Source organism: Corvus moneduloides, chromosome 3 (assembly GCF_009650955.1).
Source record: "Corvus moneduloides isolate bCorMon1 chromosome 3, bCorMon1.pri, whole genome shotgun sequence".
Classification (NCBI taxonomy): Eukaryota; Metazoa; Chordata; class Aves; order Passeriformes; family Corvidae; genus Corvus; species Corvus moneduloides.
The window spans coordinates 54,529,534-54,552,925 of NC_045478.1; the positions used below are offsets into that span (position 1 = coordinate 54,529,534).

Sequence of the window (23,392 nt, forward strand, 5' to 3'; positions counted from 1 at the left end):
AAAATATATCTGTTGAGAACTCCTTTACAAATATTTTTACCACAAAATCCTTCTTTAGTTCAATCTACATCTGTGAAAACAGATATATTTTTATGTTCAGGAGACTGAAGTCATTAAGGAGTTAAGAGTTAAGTATTAACAGTTTTTTCATTATACATTAAGTAAGAAGTCACACAGCCTTTCCTGACATTAAAATAAAATTGAATTGAAAAAATTGAAAATTGAATTTGCTGCCTCCACTTCCTCCCATTATTTGTCATGGGCAGTTAGCAGGTAAAAATAAACCTACATGTTATGTTTAGAAATATCGAAAGCTAGATCTCAAAGAATTGAGTACAAGGACAGTGAAAATTATGGGTTATTGTGTGGTAATGAGGGGTTATTATAGTTATTGCTGCATAGTGGAGTACAAAAGGACTGTAAAGGCAGATTATAAAATGGAAAGATATATTCAGTCTTTCTCTCTCTCTCTCCAAATAACTTTTAATAAACTGGAATCATATACAGTGACCCCTAGCATAATTAACATGAATATCAGGAGTTGGTATAGATGCTTTTATTTCACAGTATGAAGTATCCAATTAAAACAGAAGAGAAAACACTGCAACTAAATACTTTCAGCCAACAATTAAACAGAATGGAGGGGACTTATAAGCTTTTATGATGAAAATTAATAGATACTGACTATGCCATGTGAGCACTGCTCCGTAATTTATGTTCTTTGTTTGGTTCTTCTGTACATATCACTGTTTCAACCATCCTTAGTCCAACTACATCTAAGAAACATTCAGTGCTCAGGTCAGAAAAGCTGAAAGTGATTGCTGCAGGGATGCTAATACTTTATATTGTCTTCAAGAAAGAGGGCATATGCCAGTTTTTGCAATTTAAAAACAGCCTAAATGGATAAAAACAAATTACAGATACTATAATGCCTCACAATTACAGATATTTGTGGATAATGAATATGTTTAGTATAGAAATCACTGGAATTCAAACTAAATCCAAGTCTGTTCTCAAGCCTCAAAGTTTTTCATATCTCTGTCTTTTTGCTAGAATGAGAAAAACAAGAAATTAATGATTATGTTACCTGTCTTGTCTATACTCATGTCTCGGTTTTGGAGACAAAATCTCAGGAGGAAACACTCCGGAATGAGTGTCTCCTCCGAAGGGAAAAGGGCCTCCCCTTTTCCTCCATCAATGAGACAAATGGGTCACAAGTGAGAGTGGGAAAAAGAAACCAAACTATTTATTAACACAAACAAAACAGGGTAGAACAGGATAAAAAAAACCCTCAAAATACAACAAATTCCCAGACAGGGAACAGACACTCAGGCTCGGACCAGCCGGGACCACCCCATGGGCTCTCTGGACCAGCGAGGAGGGAAGGGAGGCAGTGAGGCAAGGGCAAGGAAAGGGAAAAGAAGAGCAAGAAAAAGCCAACAGAACCTTTTCCCAGCTAGCTGGAACACAAAGGAAACCCAAAGAGCAGCACAGCACTCCCAGCACACTCCCTCCCGAGCCCTGCCGAGCCCCCCATAGCCCCCTTGGGCTGAGCTGTTCAGCCGCCCCCTCGGGCCCGTGGCCCCGGCCCTGCCCCTGGGTCCATCCTAAAGAAACAGCGTCCTTGGGCATTGAGGGGATGGTTAAGGAATAAAGCGGCTTCATAACATCACCCCAGGACAACCTGACAATCACCTAAGACAGTGAATCCATAGCCATACTTCAGAAGTTAGAATTTCAATAATGCAGTCTGAAGCTAGAGGGAAAAGAACTGAGAGGTTTTATTAGATCAAATATCAGAGTAAGGCCCAAAAGTGCAGAGGTGTTGGCTCCTAACTCCTATTTACTCACTCCCACTGAAATCACTGTGAGCTAAGTGCCATGGCTGCAATTATGAGAAACACTGGAACAAAAAACCTGTAATACTGGAGACAATGGTTATTTTAAAACAATAATGCTTTGGGAACTTCTGATTCTTCTTTCCCTTTAGTTTTGCCAGGGAAGATCCTCTATCCTTTAAAGAGGTTATTTTTAGGACAAAGGGTCCTGGGATTCACTGTCATGAGTTCTAACCCTTGTGCTCAAAGCATCCTCCATGATTTTTGGGGAAATGACTTAACTTACCATGTCTTTCCATCGAATCTATAAATGGATCTAACAGAAATTTAAAATAAATAAAAATTGAAAGTTGTGAGCATACAGCAACTAAAAATTCCAAATCCTAAATTCTATGAAAGTGGACGCTCTAAAGGCTGAGCTTTTGTTGTGATGCTAAAATTGTTTGGGTTTCTTTTGTTTGAATCATTTGGATCGGGAATATCTTCCACATTTATTCAAGAAAATTATTTCCCTCTCCATTTCTTCTTTTCCCCTTTCACTCACTCCCAAAATACTATAGCAATTGGCATTCATTTTTTTCCAGGTGGCACCACAGTTTCCTTGATTGAATCAACAGCTGCTCCTGATAATATCATTTGAGGTCTCATAGAAAACTTGTCATTTCAAGTCTTCATTTGAACAAAATTCTTGCTTGCACATTTGCAGTATACTTCTTGAATGTCTGTAGGCTCTCTCACTACCAGACATTTAAAAGTTAACTTTCAGACAGTTATGTCTAGATAAGTCACCCGAGGGATCCATTTATAGTCAATGGAGAGAAATTGGTACCTTCAAAGGGTGATTCATCTTTCCTATTTTAGGCATCTCTCTTAGGATGAAATTGTCCTCTGGAGGCCTCCATTTCATAGCATTGGCTATAAAGACAGCTAAAGGTTAAAGTTGGGCAATTAAATTTTGGGTATCTAAGTGAGGTGCAATGAATTGCAAACATTTTGTTTTGTGGTTCCCCATGAAGATGATGCTTCATCCCATCAAAATATTCCAGGACTAAAAAAGCCATGCATGATTTTTTACCCTGTAAATACTGTCTTGTAACAGAGTGCACCTCAAACCCCCAACAATTATATTAGTAAATCTCACATAGAGAAAGGATTTTGTTTTAAAGCCTAACTAAAAAAAAACCAACAAAACAAAACAACAACAACAACAACAACAAACCCCTGAAAAGCTCCAAAAAACCCAAAAAAACCCAAAACCAAATCCAAAAACCAAAAAAAAACCCCCACTGTTTAGGTATTATGTGTGTGGGCATTGAACACCTTTTGAAATCTATGTTATTTACTTTGTCAGATAATTCTGGATGTATTGAAGGACAAAGTGAAACAATAGGAAGGCAGGTGAATTGTCAGAGGGAGGAATAGAGGTCCCTGATGGAGAAAAAATAAAGTGATCTTGACTCGTTATAGATATATGTCATAAGGTACATATCTTTTTGTCAGAGCAGATACATGCAGAAAGCAAGCTGACATCAAAAGAAAGATGCACCTGAAGAGAGAAAGGTGAAAGGAGTGGATCTGCCACAGCTTACAGTCCCAGTGGCTGTAAATAGGATGCTAAGTAGGTGGGCATAAAACAAGAGAGCGTGTGTTGCTTAGGCCAAAGCTGAACACTCTTCTGTCTGCTGCATTTCATGTTCTCAGAGCAGAAGAGGTGAGGAAATATTGCTAAGCTGAAATGTTTCATGATGGAATGTATCTTGTCAAAGTACCTGTAGATCCTTTCCATACTCTTTTTATCTATGTGATATGGTGAACTGGTACCATTACTGTTGTTAAAAGAGAACCTCATCATTTTCCAGCAGGGACAGCATAGAATTCTATATTGGGATGAGAAGGGTAACTTCTCCTAGTTCCACAATAGAGATATAGGGTTTTTCTTTTTAATGAAAAATTCAGGAGAAAACTGGAAGCCCTTCAGAACATGTTTTTTCCTTCTTCATGTTGTTTCAGTGTATTCAGCATCAGGAGGTGTTTAAAGGCACATCGTATAGATGTCAGCTATTTTCCTTTTCATTAAAGTTGAGAGAGATTCAATATATGGTGATTAACTTCCCTGAGAATTTTCAGAATTATATTCTAAAGGTAACAGATTCATTAGCTCACTTAAAATTTTAGAGTTATATAACGTGGGACTACAAAACTGACTGAAGGAGAAGGTTGTGGGTTATCATGTCTCGTGAAAGACAAATGTTTACTTGCAACCCACGTAAGACTCCTGCTATACTAAAATGGTTGGCATTTAAGATGCTGGCCATCTTGTTTAGCTTGAGCAACTCTGTGATGGAGCCTTGACTCCAACTTACTCTGACAGCCTCCCTATATTCATTCCAAGTGGCCTGCTTCCACCTCCTGTGTATTTCCTGCTTACACTTGAGTAATGACAAGAGTTCCGTGTTCATCCATGCAAGTCTCTTGCCCTCTCTGATTTCTTGTTCATTGGGGTGCATCATTCCTGAGCCTAGAGGAAGTGATCCTTGAATATCAACCAGCTCTCTTAGACACCTCTTCCCACAGGACCTGTTCCTATGGGATTCTTCCAAGAAGATCCCTAAAGAGGCTAAGTTAGCTGTCCTGAAGTCCATGTTTGCAATCTTACTCACTGCCCTGTTTCTCCTTGCCCGATGCTGCACTCCACAATCTCACGGTCACTGCAGACAAGATGGCCCCCAACCTTCACATCTCTAACAAGGCCTTCCCTGTTTGTCACTATGAGGTCAACCAGCACAACATTCCTTGTGGGATCCTCCACTACCTGTTTGTGCCTTGTTGTTTTACTTCTCCAGCTATCAGGGTAGTTACATTCCCCCACAAGAACCTGTGCCTGTGACTTTGAGGCTGCTTCAAGCTGCCTGTAGAATGCTTCCATTTTTAAACCTACCTGATGTAACATCAATATCTATTGTAATAATTCTATCTATTGTAATGATTCTGGAAATCAATTATGAGTCATTAAATGTAATAACTATTTTACGAAGTCACTTGTTAAACTTGTTTTTACCTTTTAAACAGGAAACAATTTGTTTATTATTAGCTGTTTAGGAGGATTTTTGGCATCTAACTTTTGCCTTTATTTTCTAAATAGCTTACTTTTCAAAACTAAAGTATTTGAGTCTTTTGATGATCCTCCATTGAAATCGCCCTTCTTTTTGAAACTTGTTTACTGAACTATGTGAAATGCTTATAATACTAAATAATAGTAATAAAACATAATGCAAGTATGAGAGTAATTTCACTAATCTCTCTGTCTTCACAGTTTAAATTGGTTTGTTTCCATTAAAACCAAAGATTTAGACTAATTTACATCAGCAAAAGTTGTGACTTTCTCTTGTATCACATAATTTTGACCCTCAGAGTGCCTTGCAGTGAACTGTCAAAGAAAGACATACATTCCCTTCTGCAGAAGCAGAATAACACACATTCCCTTTGTAGCTGTTTCCAAGAGAGGGAGTAATTTGAATTTTTTTTGGCAAAGTTACAATAAAGTGCCATAAGAGTGTTGACAGAGGCAGCTTCATGTGCCAGCATCTGGCTCTGACTCACAGTGGGATGATATAAACTGGGAATAATGGATAGTTGTTTTGCCTCTGTGGGATGGTGTCAGGATTGTATACTGATAACATCCCCATTGAGAGATCAATGTCATTTCAGCATTTGACAAAATAGACACAGTTTTTGGGGTGAGAGAGGGGGGTCATAGACAAGAATCTTGTTAAAATTAGATCAGATATCTTCTCATAGTTTCTCATAGCTGAATAGAAGTTTGAAGAAGCAATATTTAACTCCAAATGTAGATAATGTTTATTGTAAGAATTGCACAGTAATAAATTAGTTAGAAAATTTCAATAACTAAAACTTAATTTTCAGTTCCTCATACATGTATTTAAAATTACTCTTCATCAATTCTTTCCTTTCAGACTCTGAAAAGTATTCAAAACTGTTCCAGGGTATTACTAGAGAAATACTAGAGAAATATTTCTGTTGTTCAATCATCTCCATTTATGTCATCCACAGAAACAAATGGGTTGGCAAGTGTTTCCTCATGTGAACAGCTTTTTGATGGACAATTAACTGTCAACTCTGAAGAAGAATCCAGATAAATCTTTTCCAGTCTTGGGCTACAATATTTCCCTCAGCAGGCGGTAAAAAAGTAAAAAGTTTAAAAAGTAAAACTGGAAAAATCTCAATGCCTCCCATTATTTTTCTTTAGTATTTCACTTAAAAAAATATCTGGCTTGCTTGTTTTCTACCACTGGGGACAGGGCTACTGAGTAGCTAGCACCAGAAAGCATCTCTCCATAGGAAAAAGATTATATTCTTTAGCATTTTCTCTCAAATGTGAAAGCCTATAACTCAGTTGACAGTTTTTCATGCTGAATTTCTCCAAAGAGCAAGCTAATAATAAGCTACTTTCTTATTTATTATGACTGCTTTTTTTCCTTTTTCTAATTGCACTTCATCAAACATATCCCCAGTGAAACTACACCAAAATTGTCTCCATGTAAATGTAATGTAACAAGCTGAAGAGTTGCTCCCTGCCATTGAGATATCCACAACACATCCTAGTCTTTAATCAAGTAGGAGTGACACTTAAAAATAGTTCAAGAGCCTAAAGTGTTTTGCTATCTGAACAGCCGAGGGCAAGTATTTAGTTCCAGTACTACAGCTCACCCATGGCAAACACAGGCATTTTTACTTTCAAAATTAGATTCTATTGCTCTAGGGGGTCTTTTGCAGCAATATAGTCCCTGATCTTTCAATATTGATGTACCTTTATACCAGTATCTCCTTATTTGTTTGATATTAAATGGCACGTATCATACTGACAGACTTGATATTCTCTTGCCGTATTGTGTAATAACAGTAATCCCTTCTCTTTCACAGAATATTTCTTGACAATGGAGAAGAGATAAGCCTTGGAAGAAAATTGTAGACATGAAGGATTTTCAGTCTACAATTTCCAGGACCAGGCAGTCTGTAAGATTCCCCATGGACACTCATCACAATTTGCCTTAATTTCTTGACTCTTCATGTTTGTCACAGTGTGGTGTTCTTTTGGGGGTTTTTTTGGCTTTTTTTTCATGAGCATATGTGCAAAAGGTGAGGCTTCAATGACTTTTTAATGAGAAGGTGGGATGACTGTTTTACCCTGTAAGATACTCTCTTGAGATGTACACATACCAGAAATCCTGGTGAACTTCTCCAAGGCAAATATTTTTTCAACAGTATAAGATAAGCAAAATTGTCTACATCACATTGGATTTGGGACCCTGACATGGAAATACACAATAAACATATAAGGGTACATTGATAAAAGGAACTGATATGGCCACATTCCTTTGCAATCTAGCTGTATTGGAAGTGGTATAAGCTCCATAGGGCAATTGTGTGCTTCAGTGCTAAGGTTTTAGAAAGTCTAAATTGTGAATAATACCACATCTGTGCTCCCACTGTCTTTGTTGCCAATTAGGCAACTGTAAAGACCATCCAGTAGTAAGTCGGGTGTACTGTGAAATGCAAGTGGTTTAACCAAAATCAGAACAGAGTAAATCTATGCCTGCAAAATAAACTTCTCAGTGATTAAAAAGAAAATAAAATCAGATCATGAGTAGACAACATGCCGGTGAGAAAAAGAAAGGTGCATTTTATGACTAAATACCCAAGACATGCTTATCACTCTTAATTCAGCATGCACAACCCCATGCTGAGGTGCCATAAAGAAAGACAGACAGGCAAGAATCCAATTTCAGTAGCTGCGAAACAATAAAGGCATTTCATCAGAACAGCTCCTTGATCTGCCAGAGTAGTGGCTGGCAAGCATAGCAGGGAAAGTAGGGGAACAGTGGGGAAACAGGCTTATGACACAGGGGGAATAAAATAGAGTAGATCCAGTTAACTTAGAGAATCATGTGCTCCATGCTAAAAGAGTGACCAATTAGTGCCCCTGAAATCCATCCACATGGGTGAGGATTTCAAACTCTCTAACATAAAAAAAGTAGTTATGAAAACAAATTTAAACTTTCTACTAAAATAGAACCCTTTCTCCTACCTATAAAAAATAAAACTATGAATAAGAACATTAGAAATACTACTCAGAACAAAATACAGGAATAGCAAACAAATTATCAAATGCATTGAATAAATTATATCCATGAAACTACATAAGTCGGTGGTCTTCTGCATCAAAAATGCTATCTTGGACTTCAGAAATGCCAATAGAAAAATAAGGGTAGCAGTCAGAACTAATGTTCGTAATAAACAAGCTTTCCTCCTTAAGTTTTAATCTTTATAAGGAAAACTTGGAAAATTAATCCTGAAAGAAATGCATATTAATTCTTCATTTACAGGCAGACAAAAGGAGTACAAGGCAATTTGGACAGAGTGATTTGTTAATACTGAGACAGTACTGCCTTGGCTGAGCAACTGTAGTCCAGGGACAAATAAGACCAGAAAATCTATGAAAGGGGGTTCAGCAGCTCCTCTGATAAATTGTCACTTATCACAAGCATGCGACACAGAAGGTAAAAAATATTTTTAAGGTCCATTTCTCAAGAGATAAAATCATAAAGCAATTTTTTATACTGTATGCAGTGGGCCTCAAGTGCTCTACATATAAATATCTCAGTAGAACCCAAATGGTCACTGTTGCAGTCATGATATTCATGGGAAGGACTACTGGATTAGAAAATATGAGTTTGTGACTAAAATTCCACTATTATCTATTGTAAAGGGCTGAGAACCTCAAATACTTATCTTTCATAAAAAGTAAAATAGAAGTCTTAAAAGTTATTTGATATTGATACAATTATTGTGACTTACAGGAGAACATGCATGAAATTTGTCAGTATCAAGGACAAATACTAACCAGCGAAACAAAAAAAAAAGCTAATGCTGCATGAAACAGCTTAGCAAAAATTCTTCCTTACATGACTTCCCTGAATTCCCTGTGTACATTTCATTCATTTTTTATAGCTAAGAATGCAGTGTCATGATTAAACTTTGAGCAAGTGAAAAACATTTCAACTTCATTTGTTAAAATCAACACAATAGCGTTAACTGACCTCTAATGGATGGGTGTGACTGAAAAAGTGCATTAATTGATATATTTTAAAAATTATATTTTTTAATGAAAGCTAAGGAACTGAGCTTTACTTTTAATATTAATTTTTGAGCACTATAAAATGCTATATTAAGTGAGCTACTTTTCTGTAAATTCTTGCTTAAAATTTACAAAAAAATAAAACAATCTAATCTTAGGAGTAATGTACATGATTTTATTTTTTATAATAGAAATATTGCAAAAATACTTTGAAAGAAAAAATGCTGAATGATATTACTATTATTAACATTATAAATCCATATATTTTAAGGAATCAGAAATTCATGTTTGATACCATTAGTCATAGAAAATTCCAATATGTCTATGTGAAGGAATTTTCTATGACAAAAAATGTTTCTTTTCTCCTTCACAAATGGAATATTGAGATTGACAGAAATTATTCCTTTTTTGAAAGAATTGCAGTGTCAAGGTGACTGTAATTAAATTCCTCAGCTGATTTGCACTCAGAACCCATTGTTTGGACAAAGTTCTTTACCATAAAATATATAGACAGATAAAAGGATAAAATATACCAGATTTTAAAGCTAATTGGATACTAGGGTTATTAAGGGGTGTTTTCCCCACTTTTATCTATTCAGTAAAATGAATAACAGTAATGCTTCTGTTCACAAAAGGACAGTGTAAAATGAGCACTGTGCCTGAAAAAGACAGTAACAAACTAACTGAGCACTGTTTGGTTGCACTCTCCTCAATGATTTCCATAAATCAAGGCTGATCATACCTGACCTCTACCTTGCTTCTCAGAAACACAGTCTGGATGCTTCAGCATTGCCTTTCACAGACAGTGAAAGGCAATGGGTTGACTAAAAAGACAGTGGGTTGACTAAAGCTTGGGGTTCTTTTTCTCTCCCACAAAAATATGTCTGGCTTCAGCACAACAACCCTCTGCAGCATTTAACTTCAGGTGTCAACAAGTGACTTGCCAGGTCAAAAAGCAGTTGCTTTACAGGTGGAGCCCCAGGTGGACTTTGGGAGAAGTTAAGGGGCAGTCCTTCCCCATTTCACTGACAGTTTAGATTATTTAAGATGCTTTATGATTTATATCCTCTTTTTGGGGCCTGAACCTGTCACCCTAGTTTTTCATTCACCTGTAAGGCCATCTGATCACCCAATGTACATTTAATGTCCTTCAGCTCTTTAACCTCTGATTTCTTACCACAAGTAAGTACCACATAGCATACTAATATGACACAAGACAAACACTGGAAGGGAAAAGTCATGTCTTTTATCTTCTGAAATTCAAGTTGCTACAGGCTTCCCTCTCTATCTCACTGCTCCCCTTCATGGTTTTCCCAGTTTCCTTGTAGCCGGAAAGGTGAAAACCGATAAAAACCAGATCTTCTCTTCCTACAGCATGTCTGCTCTGCCTCAGGAGAGTGTCAAACAGGCCAGGGAGCCTTTCTCACTGCTGCTTGTAAATGTTGGGAGAACTGTAAAAAAGATCTTGAAGATCTCCATGAAAGTATTTCTCATGTGATTTGTTGATGGTATAGCTGTGTAAATCCAGAAACTAGGTCATTCACATTGGTACAGGGTGTTATTTTCAAAATCAAAACATGACTGAAGGTCTCTGGAAGGTTTGGCTAATCATTTCCCCCTTTGAGCCTAAACCAGTCCCTCGGTTTCTAACTGGCTGTCTTTAAAAGCCCTAGAGGTGATGCAGTATTTTGTTCCCTTTTAATGGAACCCGCTACCTCTCCATGTCACTCTTTGAGAACAAGCCACACAAACCCTCTCCCTTAAGAATCCCAAGTTTGATCATTTTTCCTCCACAAAAATCTGTGTCCTCCATCTCCCCTTTCTTTCTCAGATAGATCCTTAGGACTTCCCAGCTCTGTCTGAACCTGGTCATGTCAAGAGAGGATGTAAGCCACAAGGCAGAGATAATAAAAAACACAACCAATTCAGAGGTGTACCAGTGGAGAGCTTGTTGAGCAAATAACTGAATAAACAAAGCTTGTAAGGCTTAGTGTGTCTTTAAATATTCTCTCCTTGACGCTTGTCATTAATATTATTGCTTCTCATTCCTAGGATTATGTCCTCTCTACGGTATGTCTAGACTTCAGCAGGAAGAATATTTATTAAATAAGGTCAGGGTAGACTGACTTAATATTATGAGATGATGCTCGGTCATCATCAGTAGCTCTATCTTCCTTTTTTTCATGAGGAATTAAGTGTCTGTGTTAGAACAGATTAGCATGGAGATGTGGGAAGATAGAGGATAAAGCACAGAAGTGATGGATCAGCTAAAGTATTTTATATACCAACAGCAATGGAAGTTCTATTTTTGAAGCATTTTGGAGTTAAGCCTTGATATTTGTGGGGAAAAAAAACCAATAAAACAAATAATAAGCTATTGACAATAAGCTCCTTCCTCTTGCATCTCAGCCAAAAGAAGCACAGAAACTTTTAGCAATTTCTACAGCCTTCCATTGACTCTTCTTTTAACATAACCTTGATTTTAATTCATGCATTGTAGACAGAAAATTAGAAGCTTTATTAAAACAGCCATTAGCTCTTATGCTTTATTAAAACTATTTGCACACTCTTTGTTGCTCTTGTGAGACCTTTCAATAATAAACCCCACACTTTTAATACATAAAGGAGCAAAAACTCTCAGGGAAACAGAAGAATATTAGAACAGAGTTCAATGATATAGGAAAGTACCTGGATAAAAATCCCCTTGCGCAAACATGTCAATCACATAGCGACAGAATGCATATTGATCTAACAGAGCAAAAAGGAAAAGAAGAGCAATGAAGAAAGTAAACTTAGAATGTCATTTGTATTTAACAGTGAAGATAAAGTTTGGCAGTGCAAAGACATCCCAGTAGCCTTTTCATAAGTAGAGTTACTTACTATATATTTGTGTTTTTTCCCTGACCTTCAAGTGATTCACATGTTCAGAAAGTGAAAATTTGTTGTCCAGATCTAATTCAAAACCGCTAGCCACGGACTGCAGATCTTCCAGCGTCCCAGAGCTACCAACTCTTTTTCTGGGCCGGCTTTGCTTGACATATATCCTAACCACGTGCACAAGTACTGTGCAAACTGCTGCCTGACCACCGGTCTCATACACTTTTCCTTATCCTTGAAGATCAATTTCACAGACAGCTGATAGAAAATTTTTAAAAAAGGTTTTGTATCACGGTATTTTGTTAAAATGGTTTTAACTGTATAACAAATATATACATTTAGTTAATGGGAATATAAAGAGAACTCTGTACCTACACTCCTATAGCAATGAGATTTTCCACAGAATTTTATTGATTCACTACAGAATTATTTTTCAAACATTAATCTTAACAAATATATACGTATATATTAGATCTATGTGTATATATATATATATATATATATATTAAAACTACACTATTTAGAAATTAAGGCTCCTGAATCTAAATGAAACTGACTCCAGAAGTCTTGATTATCTATTGATTTCTCCAATACATAAGCAGAGCTGGGGAGCTTAATAAAAATTTCTAACATTAAGAATGGTGAGGAAAACTTACCAGTTGTAACCAAGCACAAAAGAATTTCAGTATTGCTGGACTCTTTAGTTGGTCAGGAAAAAATAGCCCCAGTGGACTCTAAGCTTTAAAAGCTAATGTTGATGTCTAAATGCCAGCTCTGGTTAGCTAAGTCAGTTCTCAATTGTACTTGAGTGAAACATATTCATCCATCTGTCTGAGATCCTTCTAGCACAGCTCCTACAATGCAGAAGTTACATCTCTTCCTCTCTCCACCTCCTCTGGCATCTCTGTCCTACTCACTTACAAAGCCACTTGCTTTCCCCATTGCCAACTCCAAAATAAAATTATACCGGCTTTGGAATAATTGACGTTTTTAAAATGGCATTGCTGTTACATTTAAATGCAACATGTTATTCCCAAGTATGTAACACTCATTGTATCATTTTCTTCCATACAAAGTTCACAGCTGCATCAGTATCAGTCGATGCTGAGGCATTTCTGTGACTGCTGTTCTGTTATGTTGACTGCTACAGCAGTCCTTGGATGGACAACTGCAGCTTTCAAGTCATTATTTCCTATGCAGATGTAGAAATTAGGAAAAGGTTTACCAGTTCAACAAATATCCAAATACATTTTCTGGTTGATAGAAGCCTAGGCAGCTATTTTGTGTCAATGTGATGGCAAGGGTAATACTAGTCAGTATTGTAGAGCTTGGGGCAAAACTTTCAGCATGTACACAGGGCTGTGCTTGTAAACATTGCTGTTAAAACCTCTAATGAATATTCATAATAGTTTTTACTTTCATATCTAGGAATTCAAATTTATCACTCTGGCTGACTCCAGCTTTGCATTCCATCCTTAAGGCTACAATATCTGCCCTAAGTCTATATGATAATTCTAAAAAAAAAAAAAAGTAACAGCGTGTGTGTGAGAAAACATGTAGAGATCTGTACTCTTAAGCCCACCTAAAGCTACTGAAGCCAGCAGAGTGTTTGCAGTGACTTCGAAACAGTTGCAATAGGGCCTTAGTGGGTATTAATAAATCAAATTGAGCAACACCAATTGTTTAGCCCAGAAAGCAAGTTTCAGGGCACAGGTCTTGACCAAAAAGCTGTTTTTCTGAGTTCTCTTTTGCCAAAACAAGCTGCCTCCATCCTTGCTGCCTGTTGGGAAAATTCCCTGGACCACTTGGGGCATTGTACAGAAGACTGCAGGAGGATATGGGACAAAACTATGGCAGGGGAAGATTCACTGTATGGACAATGCCGAGACAGAGCACAAGCCTGTGCTGGTTCTCTTTGAGTTATGATATAGACATAGCCTGAGGTCCTAGAATCACACCATTTCACTGATATTAAAATAATCTATTCTTTAAACATAGTAGTATAGACCAGAAATAAAACAGACTGGGTTGTTGATTTTTTTCTTTTTCTGTTGTTGTGGGGTTTTGTTGTGGGTTTATTTTATTTTGTTTTGTGGAAATGAAATTTGAATAAACTTTTGAAAAAAGCCTTGATCTTGATTGTCTCTGAGAAAGAAGATTTTGTACTAATTTTCTCCTCATAGTGTTTCTTTAGAAATTCAACCCAAAAACCTGGGATTTATAAAACAAATTGAAGGCAGAATGTGAATCTCTGAATAACAAAAATATCATTTCTATATAACATAGCAAGGTGCACTATATCATCCAATTTAAGTTCATAGGAATGCTACCAATCAGTAAAGATTGAAATCTAAGGAATTTTAAATGAATATGATTTTTCAAGTACCTCTTCATGGCTAAAAATCCATTTTAATTTAAACTCTCTTATTGAAAGGAGAATTTCACATTTTAGTTTTCACCTATAACTCTGTAATGGAGGCACAAATATTCATATAAGTACAATAAATCATGTCAAAGTTTGGGACAGATTCTTAATGGTAAAAATACTCATAGATGTTTCTGTTGTTTGGCTTCATGTGATTTACCCAGGGACATGACCTATCTTTTTTAATTTTAATTTCGGTACTAAATGATGAAACAGCAGGGAAATCACAACAACTCCTCTGTCATCACTGCTATATTTTTTACATTGTTTCAGATAAGCTGGCAGAACTACTCCCTTGAGCAAGTAAAAGTAAAGATTGAAGGATCAGGAAATCTCTGCAAAACTGCATTGAAATTATGTTCACCTTGGGTCACAATGGGACTGAAATATAAAAGTGAATTTTTTAGGCTATCTAGCTGGGTAGCAGTGGCTTATGGTGGAAAAAGGAAGCACAACAGCAGGAAATGCAGCTGTCACTGGACGTGTGTAGCCCTGTCTCCAGTGATAAGGGCAGCTGAAGAGGCTCCTTCCTTTCTCCACTCCAGCTGCTTATCCTCATTTTCACCTGCTGGGATTCTGTGCACGGTCCCTGGGGTCACTCTCTAAAGCAGACTTAGAAAGTGATCTGTTAATATTTGATGTCAAGACGGATCATTTTGATAATATTTATTAGCTAAAGTTGGTGGTGGGAACCCCACAAAAACCAAACCAACAAACAAAAACCACCACTACTCTCTTCAGTCTCGGTAATCTTTGATCCCTACTTAAAATATTTTGTTGTCAGGGATCAAGGTGCCTCATCTGCACACCATTTCTTTTTGAGAGCTTTATCCTCAACAGTATAGAGTGGATCCACTGTGCACTGAAAATCTGCCAGAACAAAAAATTGAAAGAGAATTTCACCTCCCAAGCAAACTGAACAAATTGCTGAACTTTCTCCTTGGTCACAGCAATCAGTGTGATAGATGCTGCTTTGATTCCATGCCTCAAAGGTCCCAATACTTCAAGTAAAAGACAAAATTAACTAGAATACAAATAAATTTTAAAACATACTAGTTCAGCACACTATGCATGTCAGAAAGTGGGCTATGTCTCACAGTTTTCTAGAAAAGTGTAATTTAGGCAACTCCTAAGGGGTCCAGAGTGATGGTTATGAAAGTGAGAGAATCTGCTCAGGCAGACTCAGATATTGAGGCAGAGACGGCTTCTTTGATGTTCAGGCACAACGATTTATCTGTGGTTAACAGCTGAAAGGATCAGATAGGTGCACTATGCAGCACTGAGCTGCCTGTGTCAATGTCAGAATAATCCCGTGGCTGCAGTGTGGCAGTTCATACAGAAAGCCAGTCCCTGCTGCCTTCATATCAAATTGTACTTAGTGCCATGGAAATGCCACAGGGAAATCAGGGAACCAGTCTGTGCAACCCAGGAGTAGAAGAGCCCAGGCTTACTCTGACAAAGGGGAGCACATAGTTAACACCTTGTTAACTATATGGTGTTGATGCACATTGATTCTTTGTTTTATCACTTAATTTCTTCCTTTCATAAGAGTAATAACATTTCTTTCCTTTTTAGGAGAAATTTGGAAGCTGTTTGCATTAAATTACATCAGCAGGTGTGTCACTACATTGTACAATACCTGACAACCTGACAGTGCCTCATACAATATGATGTTAGATAAATTGTTACATTGCCTTTACTCTGTCACTATTTTCTTTATGGTTACAGAGGAAATATGCAGATGTAGGAACAAACCAAAATTCAGAATAGGTCATTGGACAGTCTGAATTTTCAAAAATAACTCTGCTCACAATCTACTACATTCGATGCCACTGAACAAATCCATGAATTCTCAGACCTATCTGAAGAAAAATTGGTCCTTGGTACAGAAAGATTTAAATTACAATGAATCTTTAGCCATGAAAAACTTCTAGAACCTTCAGATTATATACATTAAAGTTATTTAATTTTCTGTAATCTCATCCTAGCAGTGTGAGGTTCATGTGGAGTTTATTTGCAATCCACTTTTGTTTTTCATGGGTGGACTTTGGTCCTTGACAGATTTAACTCCATTCTCTCTCTTTCTTCCCTACTACCTTTTTAGGATCTTCATCTGTTTCCTCCTCATTTTGTTTACCTTTCTTGTCCGATTTAGTTACAGTCTGAAGAGCTTTCTCCTCCTTAACTTTCGTTTTGGCCTTTATTAGCCCAGTTTCTGTTGGTTTTGTCTCTGCCTGCTTGACCTTCTCTGCCATCTTTGCTTCTCCTTTTCCATCCTTCACTTCCTTTTTAACTTTTGCTTCCACTTTAGTGCTCTTTACTTTCTTCTCCTCTGCAGGTAATAAAGAAAAAGCTGTCAGTGTCATTCCTTCCCCCCCTCATAATACTCAGTGCCATTTATTTTATATTGTGCTATTAATAATGAGCATTTCTTCATTATTAACAGCTTGGTAATGACGAAAACTACAATCCCCTCAAAGCAGGCAGAATTAAACAGAAGTATGAGATCCAAACAGGTTTTATCTTCAGTGCTATACCACGTACTTGGCTGATACTAAATATAATAGAATATGCCAAATAATATTAAGCATAATGACAATATGATAGTTTTTATGGTATAAACTAGGGAGAAGGATGTTGGTCATTAAGCAAACAAATATGGGAGGTACTTCCAGGTAAAATCTGAGCAAGTTTAGACTTCAGAGACCAGAGTTAAACTCTGTTGTAAGCTGGAAAAATAGTGTGTGGCTAATTTTAAGGATTGCTTTCATGCACTGATTCTAGGTCTCAGTCCAAGATGTTTTGAGTTCTTGAGTCTGACTCTACACCAGTTCTCCCAGCTGAAAGTGTATGAGACCAATTCATGAGATGCCCCTCAGCAGAGTGAGGAGGCTTCCAAGGAGAATTACCAAACTGTAAATATCAGTAGCTGAAGCCACACAGAGCTTGGTGAGACCTGGAGTATTCTTTCTGGTTTTGTGTGTCAGCAACTTTTTCTCACCTGAGCCATGGATGCTGGCAGTACGTGTGTTTCTAGTTGTCTCCAGTGGAAAATCCAATAGTAGTATAAAGTACCACAGCATATGTTTTAAACTAATCTGTTCAGTATGATGTTCATACTTCTGTTTTCTTCATAGATCTAAACGTCTCCTTCCTTGAGGTAGAACTTGCATGCTATCAAATTTAAGGTTTCTGTAAGGCTCTAGGCTTCAATTTCTATTAAATCACTGAGCTGACTAAACTGATTTTATCAATATGTAAATTGGAATATCTAACTATTGCAAACCAGAATTCAGGTATTTATGTATGAGCTTAACTACTCCCAAACACAGCCATGGTATGGCCAGATATTGCTGGCTAGTGGAGAATTAATTTCCTTAACTAGTTATAGTGAAAATGTATGTCAGATCACTTGCAGGTAAGCTTACTTGTTTTTCATGGAAGTGGTGGTTTGTACTTTCATTCTCGATTTGAAATTTCAACAGATTTTAAAAGGGATTAAGCATAGAATTAACCCCTGGATGTTCTAGAGACATTTTAATTCTGATTAAAGATTACTTTCATTTTAGTTTCATGTAGCTGGTTTTTCATGCACATTTATCTACTTGAATAAAATAAACTTTATGCATTTCAATACTGACTCAGTTTAAAAAAATGTAGTATAGATAAATAAATACCTTTGGGAGGAGGTTTCTTTTCAGCTTTTTCATGTCTTTCAGGTACATCTTTTTGAGTTACTAGAAATAAGAACAACTGTATATTAGGGAAAAAACTCACAAAGAACAAGAAAATATTGCCAAAACACAACATCATCACTGAAAATTTCACATTTCCTTACAATTCAGGTTTTTCAGTTTTCAAAATTCTTGTTCTCAGGTTCACATAGTGGAATACAAAACTCCTAAATATCTGTTGAGACTCCCTTACCAGAAGACAAGTGAGTCACACAGATCTGAAGCTTTCTAGGGAATATTTTTACTGCATATTCCAGATGTCACAAACTTGCTCATGTCAAGTTCTGAGCAGACACGGACTTGGCCTTGTGCTCCAGACAACAGGAAGCCCTGTGTCTGTGTTTGTCTTACAGAAAGGTGTTTTTCTTAGCTTGGGCTCATTGTCTACAAAAACAGCCATAAGTCTGGAGCTCACTTCAGAGCCCATCTCAAGTGAGTTTATGTCTGCACAAGATACACTGTGTAAACACACACATGACTATGTTCCAGAAAGGCTGTTAAAATTTTATGCAGACCTCTATCTTTGCACCTCCTGGTCACCATCCAGACAGATTGCCAGAACAAACCAGCCTTGAGAGCTAATTACACTTCTTTCAACTGATAACTACAGAATAACAACATCCTCTCTAACTGAATTCCATCCTGGAATTCTTGCCTGTATGAACCATGACTGATATTTAGACATGGTTTTAGTTTTTTTAAATATAGTTGTTTTCAGATGATGTGTTTAAAAACCACTCATATCACTGAGGCTTTCTGGAGCCTTTAACAGAGTGCAGAATTACCTTGAGACTTTGTAATGAGCACAGAGAAGACCTGCTGACTGTATGGGAAGTAGCTAGACAATTTTCAGTATGCCCATTCCCCGAAGCTGACCAGGACCTGAACATTCTCATTTCCTAGGAACTGCAAGTGGTTGAAATAACCCCTCAGCACTGCTGGTAGCTAATCCAGTTTAGAGCAGACCCCTGAGAAAAGAGAGGTGATCCTGGCAATGGAAAGTTCAGCAGCACACTGCTGGCAGAAATGCACCTTTGGACATGCTGAGGACAAGTGCACTGATGCCCTGAGTCCACCCATAGGGACTCATGGTAGGGAAACAACCCAAGAGAGAGCAGCATGGCTGTGTCACACTGCAGCCACAAATCTCTGCAGCTACAGTGTCCAAATTCTTCATAAAATTTTCCAGCCAGTGACTGGAGCCATGGCTGCTATTAAACACATTAGCGCTCTAAGTGATTATTTGGTTAGCTAGCAGAAGATAAATGGGTAAAGAGGCTGGCTGCTTGTTAGGACTATCTCAGTGATTCTTGGAAGTTATTTGCTTTTCAAATCAACACAGACACTGTGGGCATTTCTTTTCTCTGGATTACTTCGGCATGATTTCATTTCATGAAAAAAATCCCACAGTTTCAATCTATACACTGAAAGCAGAAAAATATGAACATTATCCCTTTAAAAGAGAGACTGGACAATGGCTACCCTTCAAAGTCTTTAAGGCTATAAGTCTTCATTCTGCTTTCTTTCTTTCTTCACTTCTACTTTCTGTTTTACATTTCTCCTTAGAGTATGGTCAAGTCAAAAAAAGGGTGATTTGTACATTTGCATCTATATTGTCTGAACATATTCAAATTAAATCTAGTTAATTCATGCATCTCAACATCATGAGTTTAATCTCAATACCACAATAAATTGGTACTAAGATACCAATAATATTTCTTCTAGATTTAACCGAATAAAATGAAGAGACAAAGATTGAAACTGAACTTCATTACAGAAATATCTGCCATGGAGAAATATCTAACCTCAGATAAAAACATTCATATGCCAAGTAATAATAAATGTTAGTCTTTAAAAAATGGCATAATAAGGCAAGGTGATTGGATTTTTAAATCTCCCTGTCCAAACCATAACCAAAGATGGAATTATCAGTCAAAAGAATGGTGAAAATCACTCCTTACACACCCATGATATGGCTTCAGAATATATATGATTATTATTAGATATATAAATCTTAACCAAAGCCACTTCTGCCATGGAGGACAGTGCAAATTATATACTGAAATTAAAATGTTATTGAAAATAATAAAAGCAACAGAATGAAATCTATTTTTGGATATGATGGAAGACCCAGACTGAGGGACAGTAAACACTCTGGAATTAGTCTGCATCAGGTTGAAAACTAATACACAAGAGAAAACCTTCTTTGCAGGCAAATTACTGAATCCCTTTGCGGAGGACAAGGCATCAAGGAATGTAAATAAAATAGGCATAGGCTTAGTTCTTTAGCTATGTAAGAATGATTTATAATAAACTCCCTGCATCAAAACAAGAGAGTAAAGCAAAAAAAAATATGCTGAGCAAGACTTCACTCAGGGGCTAATCAAGACCTGCTCAAGCAAAAGTGACAACACCCAAAAAATGTACAGCATGAACTAGAAGAGCTTTGTCCTTTAAGTACTTATCTCCACGCTCTCCCAAACTATACAAGCACTTAAATTGTACAACTGTTAATGATGATCTGCAATACCTTTAGATGGAGATTTCTTTTCTTGTTTTTCTGGCTTTTCAGGTTTCTCTTTGGGAATAGCTAGAAATAAAACCAATAATCTTAATGGTCATTACAAAAAAGAGAAATGTTGCATTTAATTGAGAAAAAGGAGAAAAAGGATCAAGAAACACAAGTATGCACCATGGTTATCCATGCAAAGAACAAGGAAGGATGATTCAGCTGCTGCTGTTTGTTGTTGACACCAAAACATGGGGTTGGAACTTTCAAAAACTCATCTGCCATCACTGAGGTCTTTGTCATTGGCTGGAGGAGCACCAGCCTGTCTAGCTCTGCTGTAATCCTATGAAAGAGGGTAATTGAGAACAGTCAAACTTATTTATATCGTTTACTGGTTATTTTTAAAAAATATTTTTATATACTCTAATTTATTGTTTTATTTTGGTTTATTGTTTTTTAGCTTTCTTTTTTATTACTTTGGTTAATTTCTGAAGGATTTTCTGAACTCCACAGAACAACTAACAGTTTTTCCAGCTATGAATGATTAAGCACTATAATTAATTACAAATCTAATTGCAATGACATTATAACTAATGCATTTTAGGGCTTTTTGTTTGCTTTTAATTTCCACCTTACAAATTGAAATTAACTACTCTGTAGTTACTAGATTTCTGGCTCAGGTTTCAGAATACACCCGAGTTGTATGAGAGTCGCTGAGTGGGGGGTAGTCCAGAATATTCTCGTGTGTGGGCTCTGATTTGATAATATTTGTGATTAAAGTTTGCACAGTAACTTGTCCATGGATGTGCAGAACTGATATTTCCATGCGCTCATGTGCCCTGAGGTGGCCTGCGGGAACCATGTGTGTGCAAATACTCAGTTCCCTATTTGAGTACGGCATATGAGATTATTCTAGGAACACAAAAATATACGCATGAGCGAGTTGGTGTCTAAAAAGAAAGTAAGAATTGGGGAGGATAAAACATACCTATTTATTGCAAGTAACTATTGAAAAACTAGTCCTGGCCTACTCAGTGGCTCTGCAATGGTCCTATGCAGTACTCTATTTAAAATGGTTTTTTTTTTCTATATGGCCTGTCTGATTACCTATGTTTATAGGCTGTCAGGTGCTTTTTTCTTGGATGACTATAGTCTCTTAGCAACCATACTTATTGCAAGTGTTGGAAATAGTCAATGATGATCATGAGATTATACTAATCCAGAGTATAAAATATATTATCTCCCTTCCTCAGAAAAAAAAACAACAGCAAACATACAGAAGGAATACAAAATGCTACTTAGTGTGTAAATCTGCAAACCTTTATATGATCTTATTATTTTTATTCATAACATTTTATAACTCTTTTATCTCCAATCAAGGATATATGTAAATGGAAATTGAGTAGAGAATTATCTTTGGGGTATGGCCCAATATAAAATAAATTCTGACATTAAATAATTACCTGCATGCCTTTCCTTTTTTTCAGGTTTTTCTTGTCTTTCCAGTTTGTCTTTATTTGTCACTAGAAAAGAAGGAAAGCGTTATATATATCCAAAAAAGAAAAAAAAAAAAAGTGGAAAAAATTAAGAATCCAAAACAATTTCACTGAGATAAGCCTTAGTATATTAAGTGGCAGTATATTAAGTGTTGCTCCTGAGCTGCCCTGTGCATATTTTTACAGTGTACATCATACTACATGGGTGTGAGCAGCCAACTCTGGCTAACAAGTTACTGCCATGGTAACATGCCTCAGCTGTTTGCTGCATAACATCATCTCTTGCAACTGTCTGTCAATTCCACAAGAGAGATTTTCAGAAAACTGTTGAGCACTAAGACACAGCTCACAGTAAATGCTGCTGTCTGTGATACAAAGAGGACTTCACCTTGGCCACCCCATAGTCTGTCACACACAGGTCGTAAAAACCCTGGAATCAATCTCCGAGCATAAGAGAATCACATGTGCAAATGATACATCTGCCACTTGCCAGCTGGCTTGAAATGGATAACCAGTAATGGATATGGATAGCTAGTAATGGATACAGATAGCTAGTAATGGACACTGGCTGAGATCAGTCCCTGGCAATGACAATCTCAAAACCATAATTGGGTGCCCAGTATGCACAAGGTAAAACTAACATTATGACAGTGGAAACTGCATTATGCTATCCACTCATTCACATTTTCCACTCCCTTTTCTTAAGATTTTACACTACAGTTTTCCAGAAAATGAAAAATAAGCATGTGGGTTTTAGAGCACTTCAGAAAACACAGCTGTGAAAATGCAAGCCTAGCTTAAGTCTAAATACTGAGGAGATTTCATCCAAGTTTAGCAAAACTCCTTTTGTCTAACATGAGGAGATAAGGAATTCATTTTACAGTACCATGAATTCCATATCTAACTGGATGCAAAAGAAGAGTGGTAGAGAATATTCAGACTTCCACATTTTTAAGCAGTATAGTGATGAAATACCTGAGAATATGCCTGACATCCCTGACTGAGACACTGCTAAGTGACTGAGACACTTCCAATTATTCTCTGTGTCATTAAATAACTTTCCTAAACTTCATCCCAGAAGCTGATTATAAATTAGAACAGAATGCTATTTATACCCTCCATTGTCTCAATCTTGAAAAGGGAATGTATTTAACATAGAATATAAACAGTTAAAATACAGGGATGCAGTCTCTGGAGTCTCCCAGTCACACTACAATGAAACAGGCTTTAGAAAGACACACATCCATAGTCATATTTTTGAAATTTAATGTACAGTGTGAAAGTAATGTTTACTAGTACTGTGAATACAGAGAATCTCTATACACAGCAGTGCTTCCGTAGCAGTTTTGGCAATAGT

General features: G+C 36.9%; 1 protein-coding gene across 1 annotated transcript in view; it reads right to left on the reverse strand.

The window, feature by feature from the left end:
• The window catches only part of TRDN (triadin), a 106,972-nt gene that overhangs the window by 17,317 nt on the left and 66,263 nt on the right, over window positions 1-23,392 (reverse strand). Inside the window, exons 8-12 of the mRNA XM_032103878.1 lie at window positions 22,003-22,062; window positions 20,561-20,620; window positions 17,974-18,033; window positions 16,434-16,628; window positions 11,683-11,742 (exon numbers count right to left, since the gene is read on the reverse strand). Coding sequence (XP_031959769.1) covers window positions 11,683-11,742; window positions 16,434-16,628; window positions 17,974-18,033; window positions 20,561-20,620; window positions 22,003-22,062 — 435 coding nt within the window. The remainder of the gene's footprint in view (window positions 1-11,682; window positions 11,743-16,433; window positions 16,629-17,973; window positions 18,034-20,560; window positions 20,621-22,002; window positions 22,063-23,392) is intronic.